Raw genomic sequence first — 14,705 nt, 5'->3', positions numbered from 1 at the left:
CCATTGACCCCGGTAGTAGCTTTATAGAAATAAGCACTTACACGCAATGTATGTAGGCCTAAATAGGAAAAGTGACATTTATTTATCAGATGTTGACTATGTTCTGCTCTTTGTTTAAACTATCTGAGGGAAAAATAATGAACAAACAACTTTTTTCACTTTCACAATGTTTCTCGTTTTTATCATTCCTAGAAGTACGTCTACGCCCGTCTCAGTTAACGTAAAGGAACAGATTTTTATCGCCAACTTTTAAGCCGTGAAACGGGGAAACAATAAGCGTTACACATCCATGGCCAGACTGCGGTTGTGGGCTTCCAATGAGCACGAGCGTTACTGGTTTCCATTGGAAACCGGACCCGAGCTCACAAGAGCAACAGCTCGCGCCAGGACAGTCTCACTCCGAGAGAAGGGAGCCAGGAGGATTTTTACAGTGATGTGAATCTAGTTTCGGTCGTTTTTTAAATACCTGCTATCTGTGTCTCTTTCCAATTGAGACTTAAAAAAAAAAATTCTGTGCAGCTTTTGTTGTATCAGCGAACACACTGTGTTGCCCTGGCAACTCTGAGCTGAGAGCTATTGAATTACAAAAATGGGGTCTAGGTTTTCTGTCCTCGGGACCTTCAGTTACCGAAAATGAACCGACATCGACCGTAGGCTATCGGTGAGTTGTTTCCTAATTCAAAAGGTCACGACTGTAGTTCGGGTTTGTTCAGGTTTTGGTGGGTAGCCTATAGGCCTACTGTTTGGAACAAAAGGCCAAAAGATCAGAATATAGGCCAGAGAAAGCAAGAAACTCCTTGTACATAAGAGGGCTAATACGTGTTCAGTAGGCTATGTAAAAAAAAAAGCCCATCACATTCCAATTAAGCATTTAATTGTATCAAGTTTTTTATCACTTATATATTATTTGTCCAAATAATATAAGTGCACAACATATTTTGCTTTAGGCCCTAAAGCAAAAAAAAATTAAAATATTTGGGAATTTGGAAAGCTCGAAAGTTTAAGGTAACGTAGGCCACTGTCCTTATTTGACACAATGTTCCCAATTTTGCATGGTGGGACAATACTTTCAAACACGCTTGTAATTGGAATTATAATTAAGTGTTGTTTATAATGGGCTGTAATACTGTTGCTAAAGAGAGTAGCATCAGTGCCAGTTGCACGATGGGCCAAATCTTAGCAGTAGAAATAATGAATTCCATTTAGCCACTTCAGTTTCAGGGTATTTTTGTTTATAGACACCAAGTTTCCTTGTGTGATACTTCCTTGCCAATAAATGCTATTCTGATATGTTTTGATACAGTACACTGAGTATTGATAATTCTGCTATGTAACAATCAATTGAAAGTTAAAAAATAACTTAAAATCCTCATTTCATGTTTTTGTAACCATCAATGTTGTCATCACTGTGAATAGGTAAAAAGAGAAAAACGAATGGAGAAGGACTGCTGCCTGATCATGTCTGCTCTGGTTCGACCTGGAGTTGGAGTTAATGTTTCCGAGCTATGTAAGGATGGAGACAAGCTCCGTGAGGCTGGAGAGTTGGGGAGGGCTACCTCTCTCTACTTATCTGCCTTCAGGACTCACGCCGCCTCCACCGTGTCCCACATGCGGAACTTGAAGTCAGGCATGACTGGGGTGATCTCTACTCTAGAAGGATGGCTTGACAGTCATGGGGACAACCACCCTGCTCAGGGTTTTAACAAAGGTCTTGCAGCTGTGTTTCTGTCCACACTCTGCCCTAACAATCTGTCAGCCACCATTTTTAAGATGGAGTCACTCCTTCAGAGTGGGGTGCATGGCTACGAGGAGATTTTTGCTCGCTGCACTTCTCTGCTTGAAGGGATGCAAAACTCTCATCCACAAGATGCGACTCGCTTGGCGTTAGAGATAACCCGTGCCCTGGCCTGCTTGCTCTCAGAGACGCACAGTACCAAGGGCCTGAAGCTTTACCTCAAAGCTTACCAGAGTAACAAATCTGAAACCGTCACACTGGTGAAAAGCAGACAAGCTCAGCACCTAACCAAAATAGTGATGGCCTTTACAAACCAAATACTGCACATATATCCCTCTCTGACATTTGACAACAAGTGTGCAGTGATGACAAAGGATAATGATAAGCTAGATGTAGAGCTTTCTTCTACAATTATTGAGTTTTTGTTGGCTATCTCACCTGGCAATAGAGACGTGCATGAACTTCAAGCAGCATATTTATTTTTGACAGGCAGGTTTATGGACAGTGCAGAAGTGTACTCTGCACTCTTGCATCATGGTTACTGTCAGAAAACGTCAGAGTTTAACACAGGCAAACCATACCAAGACCCTCCGGAGAGGAGAGCTAGACTCTTAACCAGTCGAGCAGCTGCCTGCTTGTCTGCAGGTGGACGGACTGCCGAGGCATGCAGGGATCTGGGCGAAGCATTTGAGTTCCACCCTGCCACTGCCCGAATTTATTTTCAAAAGCTATTCACAGATCATGGTACAGGGGTGGCTGCTCGCAATTATCTCCGTCAGCAGGCAGAGAGAGGCCTGTCTGGATACAGAGAACGGGTCCTCATCCGTCCAGACCTGAGGTCGTCTGAAGGACTTGAACTCCTGGATCCTGTGATCACTCAATTACGGACTCTGTGCCATTTAGAGCCTGACGGGGGAGACAGAGAGCTGCGGGTACGACTGGCTGACTGTCTGCTCCTCAGAGGGGAACACAAAGAGGCCCTCTCCATCTGTAGCCAGCTAGCTGCTGCCCAAGGCCAGCAGAGCTATCAAAACACGGTGCAGGTTCTTTGTGGATATGCACGAATTCTCTCAGATGACCAGAAGGGGGCGTTAGAAGACTTCCAGGCTGTGATTGAACACGATGCCCCCCACCCATCCAGCTGTGTGCGTGCACTCTGTGGCAGGGGGCTCCTGCGCATGATGGCCGGCTTACACTACCTCACAGGTCTAGACTATGTGACAGCTAGCAGGCTGCACCCTCAAGAAACAGCACTGACTGTTCGCTGCTTGGTGCCATGGAACTACAGGGGGCTGCTGTTTACTGTTTTACTAGAGCAGGGACGAGTCATGCTGGAGGGGACAGGGGAGCATGAATCCAAGTCCAGTTCAAGTGAATATTCCCAACAGCCCCAGCAGAGGGATCAGCCCCAGGCCCCTTCTAAAAGAAACAAACACAGATCAGGGTATTTGATGTTTGTCTCTCAAACAGTTTACTCAATTGGCCTTTTTTTGACACAGTAGGAAAAGCACAAGTGTAAATAATAAAATTAATCATGGCTGAATTCCATTTAGCTGCTTCAGTTTCAGTGATCTGGTATTGTGCATGCTGGTTCACTATCACACTGTGGATTACTCGTACATTTAGAACAAAGCCATCGTTGATGTTATTAGTGTAACGTGAAGGTATGATATGTGGTGGTGGATCACTCTTTATGGGAGTAAACAGCGAGATGGAGACGGATAACTTTCTCAGTAGCGTACTTTTACTGAACACACATAACATTAGCACTCCCACATTCCCCGTCTTCCACATGACTAAACTAACCAATCAGAAACAAGACCTTAAACTGAGGTAAATATGAGGAAATCAAAGAGGCAGAATTCAACAGAATATTCTGACTGTTAAATAATTAAACATGTAAATATGTAACTAATAATTGTGTAACAAATATGTAAATGACTAACTGACAAAACATTGTAAATACATTTCTAGTAAATTAACTTAAATAAAAAATATATTAAATTCTGAGCCTTACAACTTTCCAAATATAAATTAACTTAGCTTCTAAACCTTACATTAGTAACACCTGTGCTTTTCCTGCTATGACAAGCTGTGAAAAAGGCTTAGGGTGTGTCACTTATCCAAACTCAGAAGTTAACCATTCACATTTTTGGAAAATGTATTTAGTTCTGTGGTTAAAGTTTATCTCAATGACACTACACATTTTAGTTGACTCTGGTCTCATTCATGTTTTCTTATTGAAAAACATTTCCTTGGTGCCCCCTGTATTAGGACTCCAGCTGGTGTCCAGTCTCTGGCTGTGCTGCTGATGGAGCTCCAGCCCGGTGATGATGGGTCTCAGATTTTGGCAGCAGATGCCTTGTACCAGCTTGGCCGAGTGGAGGAGGCCTACCGCCTACTACTTTCCATTGGGCCCAGCAGTCCTCGGGCACCCATCCTGGCTCGCCTCGCCCTGCTACAGCTGCACAGAGGCTTTCTTTATGACACCAATCAGGTATGTGGGTTTGGGGCAGTGGGTCCCAAAAGTTAGGTGCAGAGGCACCATGTTTTTCAAGCGGAATCCAGAGTGTGTTCTCGCCTAATAGGAAAATGTTATTATTATTTATTTGTTTTCAACAGTTTTATGATTCATGCCATTTGAAGATTTAGCTAAGTTTCAATCAGAGTTTAAGAATTCAAACTGTAATTTCTGCACGTATAGCAGAAAATTAGCCATTTAAGATTACTGTGTGACAAGATCTTCTCTTCTTCTTCTTCTTCTTCTTCTTCTTCTTCTTCTTCTTCTTACTAGTATTTATGTGTTACAGGGAAGATTTGCATGAAAATAGCTTCCAAATGTCTACATTCAAGAAATCAGGAGGATCCACAAGGACTCAATTACATGCCCTTTCATAATTTGTATATGAGTTGATGTAGCTTTCACAAATAATACACTACAGCAGAGCTGAAACACGATAAACCACAGTGCTGCCAAGCAGACAAGAGAAACCTTAAAACAGTCGTGTCACCTGTAGTATCACCATCATGTTCAGCATTAAAACTACAAATCCGTTGATTTAGTCTTATTCTTTTTTTTACTAATACATTTAATTAATGTATTTGAATTTTGAATGTTTTCTAGTCAACACTGACTCCAGTCTACGTACTGTTCTATGTTTATGTTAGTCACAGATAGCCCATGACTGTGAATTCCTTTTATCTAAACACTACTATTGATTATAACTACATAATGTACATTAAAATTAGTCGATAAGTGTAGTCTCAGCCGATCCCAAGTGATTAACTGAACTAAATACCTTTTTTATGGTCATAAGTCTGTAGTAATAAAGTAACAACACAGTGATGTGTCAGGTCAGATAGCTTAATACATTTTATGTCTTACTTTTACAGTGAAAGAGATAAATATTTCACATCTGTTTTTTCTGCAGCTGCTTAAAAAGCTCATTCAGTGCAGCGATACGAGCTGCTTGCGCCCTCTGTTGGCAGTAGCACAACAGAAGGACCGGGCTCTTCTGCAGGCACACTGCCACTCTACTGCTAAACGCATCCTGGAGGGCACGCGAGAGGAGAGCTGCGTCAGGGAGGCTGTGGCATATCTCTCTATTGCCATCATGGCCTCTGGTGATTAGAATCTGATTGATGAGATCATTGTTACTGGTCTGATTCTGATTGTTGAGTTAATAAATAGTGGGTAATACTTTAATCTAGATAGGATTTGAGGGATAAAAAGAAGTGTTGGCACAAAACAGAGGCTTTGTTTCTGTGTTTGGCTTCAACAGAGGTACATAACTTTCCAGACCCTGAACAGAAAGCAGGCAGATTAGCTCTGCATTTTTTATCTATGAGACAGCCAACCTGAGCAGAAACAATTTTAACACATATCATACATGCTCTGTGTGTTTTGATGAGTGCTTCTTTAGGTAATATGGACATTGTCAATGCAACTGAAATTGAAAATGATAATGCTGTGAATATTGTGAAACTAATCAAATAATTGTATTTTTCAAGGTGGCGTGGCAGCAGAGTCTTTACTGGAGAGAGCGAGGTGTTATGCCTTGCTGTGCCAACGAAAGACAGCCATCTTTGATTTCAGTGCCATACTGAAGGAGCACCCAAAACACATCCAGGCCCTCTGTGGTAGAGGCTTTACATATCTTATGCTGAACCGACAAAAGGTATTCTTGAGTTGAAACACTGTCAAAACAAGCCGTAGCTCAGAGCTTGTACAGTACTTAAAACAGTCTACACAATTGTGGCTGACTGTTTGAAAAGACGAGAGTTTCAGGAGGCACAATACATGAAGACATCTGTAAACTGTCAGTATTATGCTTATGTTTACCAGAGTGGGCAGGAAGATAGAGGCAAAATATGTATCATTTTATGTTGGCAGAGACAGCCAACATACCTAACAATAGAAATAATTTGGGCAAATATGATCTTCATAATCTCAGAGCGTGTGATGTTTATTAAGTAAAGTGTCAACGATATGTACTGTATGTTTAAATATAATATTCAAACTGCCTCTTCCCCTCAGGAATGCACTTGTGATATACTGGCAGCACTCCAAATAAACACTGACATAGTCACCAAAGACATCCTATCACTCAAGGACAAGGCACGGAAGCTCGTCTGTGATTGGCTGCATCAGCTCTGTCGGACCAATCTGTCAGACATCCTGCTCGCCAATGCTGTCCCCTGCCATGAAGAGCAGCTCAGAGAGGCTTTTACAATTGGTGGAGCTCTGATGAGGACAGACTGCAGAGACCCCAGATGGCATCTCCTCTATGTGGACATACTCTTAGCCAAAGGTGAGGTGGGAACTCTCCGTGGGATCCTTGATGTCACTGGGAATTGTCTGGTTAGAAGAATATGGTTTAGGCTGTGTGGTGTTTCCACTTTGATAAAGAGAACCATTGAACCTGGTGCTCCTGGTTTACAGTAATCCTTACTCCTGCTGTTATCCATCTACTCCAGGTGAAGTAGAGGCAGCAGGAGCTCATCTGTGCCAGGTGTTTGGCCAGGAGCCAAGAGATGCAGTGGCCCAGGCCCGGGTGGGTGTGCTGGAGGCCTGGAAGCAGAAATACTGCAGCGCAGCTTGGAGGCTCAGCAAACTGTCTGAGAAAGATTTTTCCAGTCTGAGCTTCTTGCTGGCCCTTATCCCATTCAATCAGCTTAAATGCATGGCTCAGGTAAGCCTACGTGCAGTTTAGAAAGAGTGGCATTGCCAGAGTTGTTTGTGCTGGCTATAGATAGAGAGCAATATAGCATTATTATATACTTCATTGTCAGGGTGTAACAGTGCTGACTGAAATATATCAAACAAGAAAAACAATACAAAAATGCAGTAACGCCACCATCAGTTCAGGAGGTTCTCTCTGAACCTCAATCCCAATATATTTCATATGCTTGAGATGGATAGTAAGGTCAGAATTGATGCAAAAGTATCCACAATGTATTTGTTAGATGATGGAGAACATCAACAAACACTTTTAATTATACTTGCAAGACAAGGCAATAGCAAATTACCTTAATTAGGCTAAAGTATTGTATGTATTTAGAATTTTTTTACATATTATTGTTTGGCATCTATATTGTAACAGGCAGCAGCACAGGAGGCCAGCAGTGTGTCATCAGGTGGCCAGTGGGACCAGGCTCTCAAACTCCTGACTGTGGCAGTACAAGCAGTGGGCAATTACAGACTCCAGTATCTTCGCCAGCGGGCTGCATGCCTCGCTCACCTGGGCCTACATGAGCGGGCCATAGCTGACCTGGATAGAGTTATCCAGAAACACAATGGATCTGACTCCAGCTGCCCAGATGAGGCCCAAATGTGTGCGGAAGACCTGTGTCGGCGAGGCTGCAGCCTGGTGCTCTGTTCCAGAGAAGGAGCTGCTCTAGAGGACTTTACTCGGGCCTTGGAGCTCCATAGAAACCAAGCCATCCAGTGTGTGGAGGCTGGTCTGGGGAGGCAACGTCTGGCTGAGTGCTTCCTGCGGGGAGCGCTGCAGCACTATGGGGAGCAGCAGCTCAGTAAAGCTTGGACAATGATTGAATGTGGTCTAGTTGTGGACGGTGACAACACAGAGCTTCGCAGACTGAGGGCAAAGGTCAAACGAGAAGTAGCCAGCCCTTGCAATGTCAACTAGTGTTGCTAGTCAGAATCGCACAGGAGTTCCAGCTGAGCTCACATCATGTAGCTGTGTCAGTGCCTGTACCTTAAGATGTCATAATGTGGAGGAACATTGATGAGAAATAGTCCACAATTTTATAGCATGTCCGATGGTTCTAATGGTTTGAAGACACGGTGCTTTGGTTCATATTATGTCTTACAATTTCAATTTCAAATTGTAGGATTAACAACAGTGTGTGTTATAGTATTTTACATCTTTATAATTATGAATGGTAGATATTTTCAACACCACACATGTATTGAATGTTTTATTATCCTGTATTTTATGAATGATTTAACCTCAGCACTTTATACATTTTATGACTGAAACATCAGTAATTGAATTATTGTAACAGAAACAAAACAGGATGGTCATGATCATATATGGTATGAGGGAAATCATGCAACATGAAATTAAATATATTTTAATTCAAACCATCACACCTAGATAATAGATTCAAGAAAGTGCCCAACGTGCAGGTTTTATGCTTTTGAAATGGAGAAGGCATCATTTTTTAAATCATATCCATGATAGCATAAATAATTTAAAAAGCATAAATATAGGAAGACAGAAATAAATATTGGAATTTAGTTCATACCACTCACGTTAGCTAAAGCTAAAATCCATACTCTTGTCAGTGCACTTGAAGGACTTTATAATTTAAAAACATGTTGAATTTAGAATTACATTCAGCCATTTATTGAATGTATAACTTGTGTTGAGAAGCCACATGGTATTATGCTAACACAGTAATGTATTGTGGTTCCATGTTGCCGAAGTAGGATCTCTCCCACTCACTCATAAGGTCAAAATGCAGCGGGCGGTCACAGAAGGTGCAGGAAGCTGTGGCCGGGCTGCTGACCTGAAGCCCTGCCTCCTGCCACACCTCCACCAGTTTCTCTGTGGATGAAACACAGACACTCATAAGACTTAACAATTAAAAGCAAATATGTAATTCTCTTTAACTTCTCTGTCTTAAAATGTAATCTCATTTTAGCATCTAAGTTATGGTGTTAGTTTTGCTACAAAGGGGCAACAATGTAATGATCTCTCCAGAATATGGTCGTTTTACTGCATTGCAGTATGTGGTGACAGGTGGATGCCAAGAGACTCGTACATGCTTTTAAAGCAAAGGGACTCACTGAGGAAAAACATAAATCACTTGTACTGGCCATTCTTGGGGGGAGAACAAACAAATTAATGTGCACCAATTGAGTTCTCAAATTACCTAATTATTAACTCAGGCCTTGGAGCTCCACGGGAACCAAGCCGTCCAGTCCTCGCTTCACCTATTTAAATGTGAACTAGAACAATTTTGACCTAATTTCGGTAAGGATCCCCACACTCACCTACAAAGTAGTCCATCATGGCGGGGTTGTGATGAGGAGATGGAGCCAGGCGCAGCAGCTCCTCACCACGAGGTACAGTGGGGTAGTTGATGGCCTGGACATAAATGTTGTGTCTCTCCAGCAGGGTGTCACACACTTTGGTGTTGAGCTCCGCGTTGCCCACCTAGAAAATGGGTGATAAAAGGGGATGTGAACCGTTTAGTGAAGGCTTTTATTCAGCACAATCATGTCATACATGTAGGAATCAAAGCCATTACTATGGTTGCTTTGGTCAATGGAGTCAAAAGTATGCCACTGGAATTATCATAGAATTTTTCTGTGTTACGTAAAAATCATATGATGCTTTTTTTTTTAAAGTAATTACAAATCGGTTATTTCAATTAGCATTTAAATTATGCCTTAAATGGAGGAAGATCTGGATATGACCATAGAGCACAGACATTTTGACTTATTATAGTTATATGATATACAATAAGACAATATTAACATATTAACAATGGCTCCTTTCTATTCAAGTGTCCCAGTAAGTCATGACTGGGACATGTGTGACAGAGAACCAGCATGCGCCATATCAGGACCCTGAAACTGAAGCAGCCAAATTAAATCTAACCCTCATTGATTTCACTGTTCACCCATTCCTACTGTGAGATTTAAAAAGTGAAAAAAACCTATACATTGATGCTCTTAAAAAAGCTGCATCTTGCATCTACAAAATGGCATGCTGCAATAGGTTTCTTACACATCCTAATAATCTTAAGGGTTGATACAGACAATTTTTATTGTCTTTAAGTGCCAGACTTGCTCCCTAATGATATAACAGCTAAATGTATTGTCATCCAGTTCCAATAAGAGTATTCTCTGTGACAATTATGAGAAAAATTTCATTGCTAATATTTCTCTGACCTGAAAGATACTTTAACTAGAACTACTAACAACTAGAATAGTCAGATGAGGAGTTGTTGAAGTGAGATATGGTAGAGGAGGGAGCAGCACTGCCAAACCTTCATACCTGTATGGGGATGATGTGGCTAGGACAATTGACCACAGGTAGGCCCTTATCCATGAGCAGCTGTCTCATGTGTTTGACGTTCCTCTGGTGGGCTCTGCGGAGCGCCTGCCCCTCAGGGCTCTTCAGGACCCGGACAGACTCCAGGGCTCCAGCCAGGACCATCGGGGGCAGGGCAGTGGTGAAGATGAAGCCGGCTGCAAAGGAGCGCACTGTGTCCACCAGGGCGGCGCTGCTGGCGATGTAGCCTCCAAAACACCCAAAGGCTTTGCCTGGAACAGCAACAGATGACCGAGGGCATATGAGGTCAGGAGATAGAAAATAAGCAGTAATTTGCGGTACATGTTTTCAACACTATCACATTTTAACATATTTACTCCCAGTATTTTTTTGGCAGCTAAAGTTACTTTGTAGTTAATATTTATATACTGTATTAATATGTTAATATTTTACCTTTAAAATATGTTTTATTACAGATAAAACTACCCAAGAGTATATATAGCAGTTATAAAAAAATTTTTTTATAATAATAATACTAATACAGTTATGTAACCTATACAATTACAATAGCTGAAAATGTTGCCAATTTGCATTTTGTGTAATTTTACTCTGAATACATACACGTATTTATCAATCATACTACTGTAATTTTGAATGCTAATAGATTGAATGAAGAATCCGATGGATACACATTAATAAAGTGACCCATTCTATCAGCATATACTGTTGTTTTATTTTAAAGTCCCAAATATACTTTTATAGAGTCAAATGATATGATAAATTGATAAAAGATTGATTGTTGCTTTTTCGTCAAATTATGACACCATCATAATGTAACAAACCGTACTGTGAGTTTTGTGGGTTGATTAATTTATTTCAGTTTGAGCTTTTTTCTGTATTTAGTGCCCAGTGAACACTTGCAACTAGGCCTTAAGTCATGCATTGTAATGCAGGATTAGTTTACACTTATTAGTGTACACCTGTCAAGCACTTTGTGATTGACAGGGATTTCTACCTAAAACCCTACAGTTGTCATAAAGCTACACACTGCAGCGACTCCCTGATGATGGTTTTATCAGTGCAACCAGAGAGGGAGTAGAGCCGGCACCCCGCTGATAAAAAACTCTGCTTCATCCTCCCATCATTCAACCAACATTGGAGCAGTCTCATGTTTGTTGAGAGCAATTGCCGTGTTGGCAATATGACAGTGTCAGTTAGTGCAAACGGCTGTAAATGGGAGTTTGGCCAAGAAAAGAGGCAATTAATCTAAGACAGTTTGAATCTGTTTGCCTTGCCCTTTTAGTGTAATAGTGTATTTGATCATGCTTGTGAAATGTTCAACAAACAAGAAATTTAACTTTTCAAAAGATACTCACCTAAAGTCCCAGAAACAATGTCAATCTTGTGCATGATGTTGTCCCTCTCTCCCACTCCAGCTCCATGGGCTCCGTACAGGCCCACAGCATGAACTTCATCAACAAACGTCAGAGCTCCATAACGATGAGCGACATCGCATAGCTCTTCCAGAGGACATATGGCACCTGGAAGCCCCAGAGAATAAGATGTTATCATCAGAAGTGTTAAATATAAGCAACCAGCAGGAATATTATCCTGCAAATGATGTCACAGTGTAAGATTTAGATGAATAGGCTGCTTATATTTAGAGAGATATTTACACTATTTGTAAATAAGATATTCTCTCCTACATCTACTAATCATAAAATGTTTATATTGACACAACCTTTTTGTGTTAGTGGTTAAAAAATTGAATTCCTGAAACACTTCCAGTCATCCATTTAGTCTACTTTTGTTTGTGCTTCATAGAGCTGTCAGCCGTGCAATATCACACGGAGAACTAGAGCTGAGGGTGAAACTACTTTCTCTCACGGGAGACAGTGATGAATGACAAATAATGAAGACTGAATAATTGAAGGTTATAGAAATATACATACTCAAAACACGGCTCTCTCTTTTTCTTGATTTATAATATACATATAGAATAAGCAAATTTGCGAGTGGTTTTTTTTCTCATTAATGGTACTTAAAACCCAGTGTTTTTTGAGATTTTAAATGGCTCATTGTATTTTCCTCTTTAAAAGGTATTGTTCAAACTGTACATATTGTATGGCTTACATGTGAGCTAGAAATGTTCATAACCACACAGCCACCTACTTCCTTGTATATATTTTTTTCTCTTAAAACTACTGTACACATACAGTATTACTTACTAAAAAAAGTGAATAAATATCAAGATTTACATATAATTGATTGATATCTAAACTCTTTCTGCGTTCAAAGGTTAACTTTGAGAAGCTGTGCCCTCCACTATGTATCTGATTAGTTGAATAAATGAAATAAATCTAAATAATCTGCTATATCATTGCAAATGACACATAGTACTAACCATCCATTGAGTGCACAGTCTCAAATGCTACTATTTTGGGTGTCTTGGGGTCAGAGCATTGCAGCAGTTCCTCCAGGTGTCGACTGTCATTGTGGCGGAAGATGAAGCGCTTGGCTCCGCTGTTCCTGATGCCCTGAATCATCGATGCGTGGTTCCCTGCATCAGAGTAGATCTCGCACCCTGTACGCCACAGCGAACACACCATGAAACCAGTGGAGATGACTTCCTTCTAAACAGTATCGACCCTAACGCAACGTGTGAAATGTGAAACATAGATCAGTGGTCAGTATTTACCTGGCAGCATCTTAGCCAAAGTGAAGAGGGTGGAGTCATTTGCCACGAAGCAGGAGGAGAAGGCCAGAGCTGCGTCCTTCTGGTGCAGCTGTGCCAGCTCTTTTTCCAGTGACACATGGAAGTTACTGGTGCCTGAGATGTTTCTGGTCCCTCCTGCTCCTGCGCCGTGCTTTTCCACAGCATCTCTGTGATCATCCAAGACAGAAGGAGAAATCATTACATGCCATGAAAGGGGGTACCATCTCTTTTAATTTGTCTTTCATATTCAGTCTACAACATCAAAAAATGTTTGCTTTTGGACGGAGCCGTATAATAAAGTCAGACTTATAGTAAGACTTGTGACTGGACTTGGACTTGACTACCATAAAACCTGATGAAGTTGACCTTTGCCTCATTGAGTTGATTAGTGATCTGACAGCAAAAAACATTCAAGTCTCAAAATAAGAAAATAGAGGTTAAAAAAAAAATTGTGATCAAACACAATTCATCTTGAAAAAGGAATTGTTAGGTCTACCCATTAAAAGGACTTCATCTCCACACTGGAAAAAATACACTATTAACACAGATTTGAAAGGAAAACGCAGCCAGACACATGAACAATTGAGCAAACCTATGACATTTGCTTTTCCCCCCCATTTTCTTCTACCTGATCGCACTGAGCACCCGTGGGTGTCGACTCATTCCCAGATAGTCGTTGCTGCACCAGACGGACACCTGGGAGCCCTCCCGCCCAGAGATGGAGTAATCCTCAGCGAATGGGAAGACCGCAGCGCTCCTGTTCACGGTCTTGAAGACTCTGTATGTGTGGTCTTTCTTTTTCTCAGAGATCTTCTCAGTAAAGAAGCGGTCATAGTCGTAGCTAGGGCCAACTGCAGGGGGGGATAGTTTGACTTTAATTCAATGACAGCATTCAATGAACAGCTAATCTAATAAGGCAAATACAGAAACATGTTACACTAGACTGCATTATATTATAATATTTGAGACTTTCAGTTTATTTTAGCTGTAAAACACACCCATGTTGTCTTTGAGGAGGTGGGTGACAGTGTTTGTTTGTGCTGGCGTTGGGAGGATCGCATCCTTTAAACCCTTCAACAGAGAAGTCATCAAACCTGTAGAGAAGAAGTGCTAGTGTGAGATGTTACTGTTTTGTCTTGTGTTCACTTCAGCCTCATTACAGTTGTTTCATTCTTCCTACCATCTTGGACGTCCTCTTGTACTTCAGGGCTGGCTCGGACAATCCCAATCTCAGAGGTGACAAAGGGGCAGCCCTTCGATACAGACACAGCCACCTGAGTGGCTCTCTGAGCAAACAGCCTCCTTTGGTCAACTGTGGGAAGTTGGTGACTCTTGGGTTTGATGGGTGAGACGCCCACCTTGGCCTCCAGAGAGGCTGTGCCGCCCACACTGATCTGCCGAGTGATGATGGGGCATTGATCGGCCAGAGACAGCAAGGTGGCTCCAGTTCTCCTCAAAAATGGCTTAGGCACAGACTTTAGGAAGGGGCAGTGATGCAGGAAGGCCGCCATTCCTGTGCAGCTGTTCTTACTCTGAGATAGGATGAAAGATGGGAAATTCATTTAATTCTACAAAAACTCCAAGGCATATGCGTTACAGTATATTTGTAAAGGGTATGGATTTCATTGCAGTCAGGATGTGTAAAATAGTGTTATGTATTTCGTATGAAATATATATATACATATATATACAGTACATATACTGTATATATATATGTGTGTATATA

The 14,705-nt window shown here is 41.5% G+C and overlaps 2 protein-coding genes across 2 annotated transcripts in view; one reads left to right on the top strand and one right to left on the bottom strand.

Moving 5' to 3' along the window:
- The first annotated feature begins 294 nt into the window (after nucleotides 1–294).
- Nucleotides 295–8,513, top strand: ttc34 (tetratricopeptide repeat domain 34). Its single transcript, XM_032522122.1, has 8 exons — nucleotides 295–661; nucleotides 1,417–3,179; nucleotides 4,010–4,232; nucleotides 5,167–5,359; nucleotides 5,747–5,913; nucleotides 6,273–6,546; nucleotides 6,713–6,927; nucleotides 7,339–8,513. The coding sequence occupies exons 2-8, from the start codon at nucleotides 1,435–1,437 to the stop codon at nucleotides 7,882–7,884; spliced, it is 3,363 nt and encodes a 1,120-aa protein (XP_032378013.1). The 5' UTR covers nucleotides 295–661; nucleotides 1,417–1,434; the 3' UTR covers nucleotides 7,885–8,513.
- alas2 (aminolevulinate, delta-, synthase 2) overlaps nucleotides 8,426–14,705 on the bottom strand; it is a 7,521-nt gene continuing 1,241 nt past the window's right edge. The window contains exons 2-10 of the mRNA XM_032522123.1: nucleotides 14,160–14,511; nucleotides 13,978–14,073; nucleotides 13,608–13,830; nucleotides 12,962–13,146; nucleotides 12,668–12,847; nucleotides 11,640–11,804; nucleotides 10,267–10,535; nucleotides 9,258–9,420; nucleotides 8,426–8,808 (exon numbers count right to left, since the gene is read on the bottom strand). Of these exons, the coding sequence (XP_032378014.1) occupies nucleotides 8,645–8,808; nucleotides 9,258–9,420; nucleotides 10,267–10,535; nucleotides 11,640–11,804; nucleotides 12,668–12,847; nucleotides 12,962–13,146; nucleotides 13,608–13,830; nucleotides 13,978–14,073; nucleotides 14,160–14,490 (1,776 nt within the window). The 5' untranslated portion in view covers nucleotides 14,491–14,511 and the 3' untranslated portion in view covers nucleotides 8,426–8,644. The remainder of the gene's footprint in view (nucleotides 8,809–9,257; nucleotides 9,421–10,266; nucleotides 10,536–11,639; nucleotides 11,805–12,667; nucleotides 12,848–12,961; nucleotides 13,147–13,607; nucleotides 13,831–13,977; nucleotides 14,074–14,159; nucleotides 14,512–14,705) is intronic.

Source organism: Etheostoma spectabile, chromosome 7 (genome assembly GCF_008692095.1).
Source record: "Etheostoma spectabile isolate EspeVRDwgs_2016 chromosome 7, UIUC_Espe_1.0, whole genome shotgun sequence".
NCBI lineage: Eukaryota > Metazoa > Chordata > Actinopteri > Perciformes > Percidae > Etheostoma > Etheostoma spectabile.
This window is presented reverse-complemented; position numbering and strand designations above follow the sequence as displayed.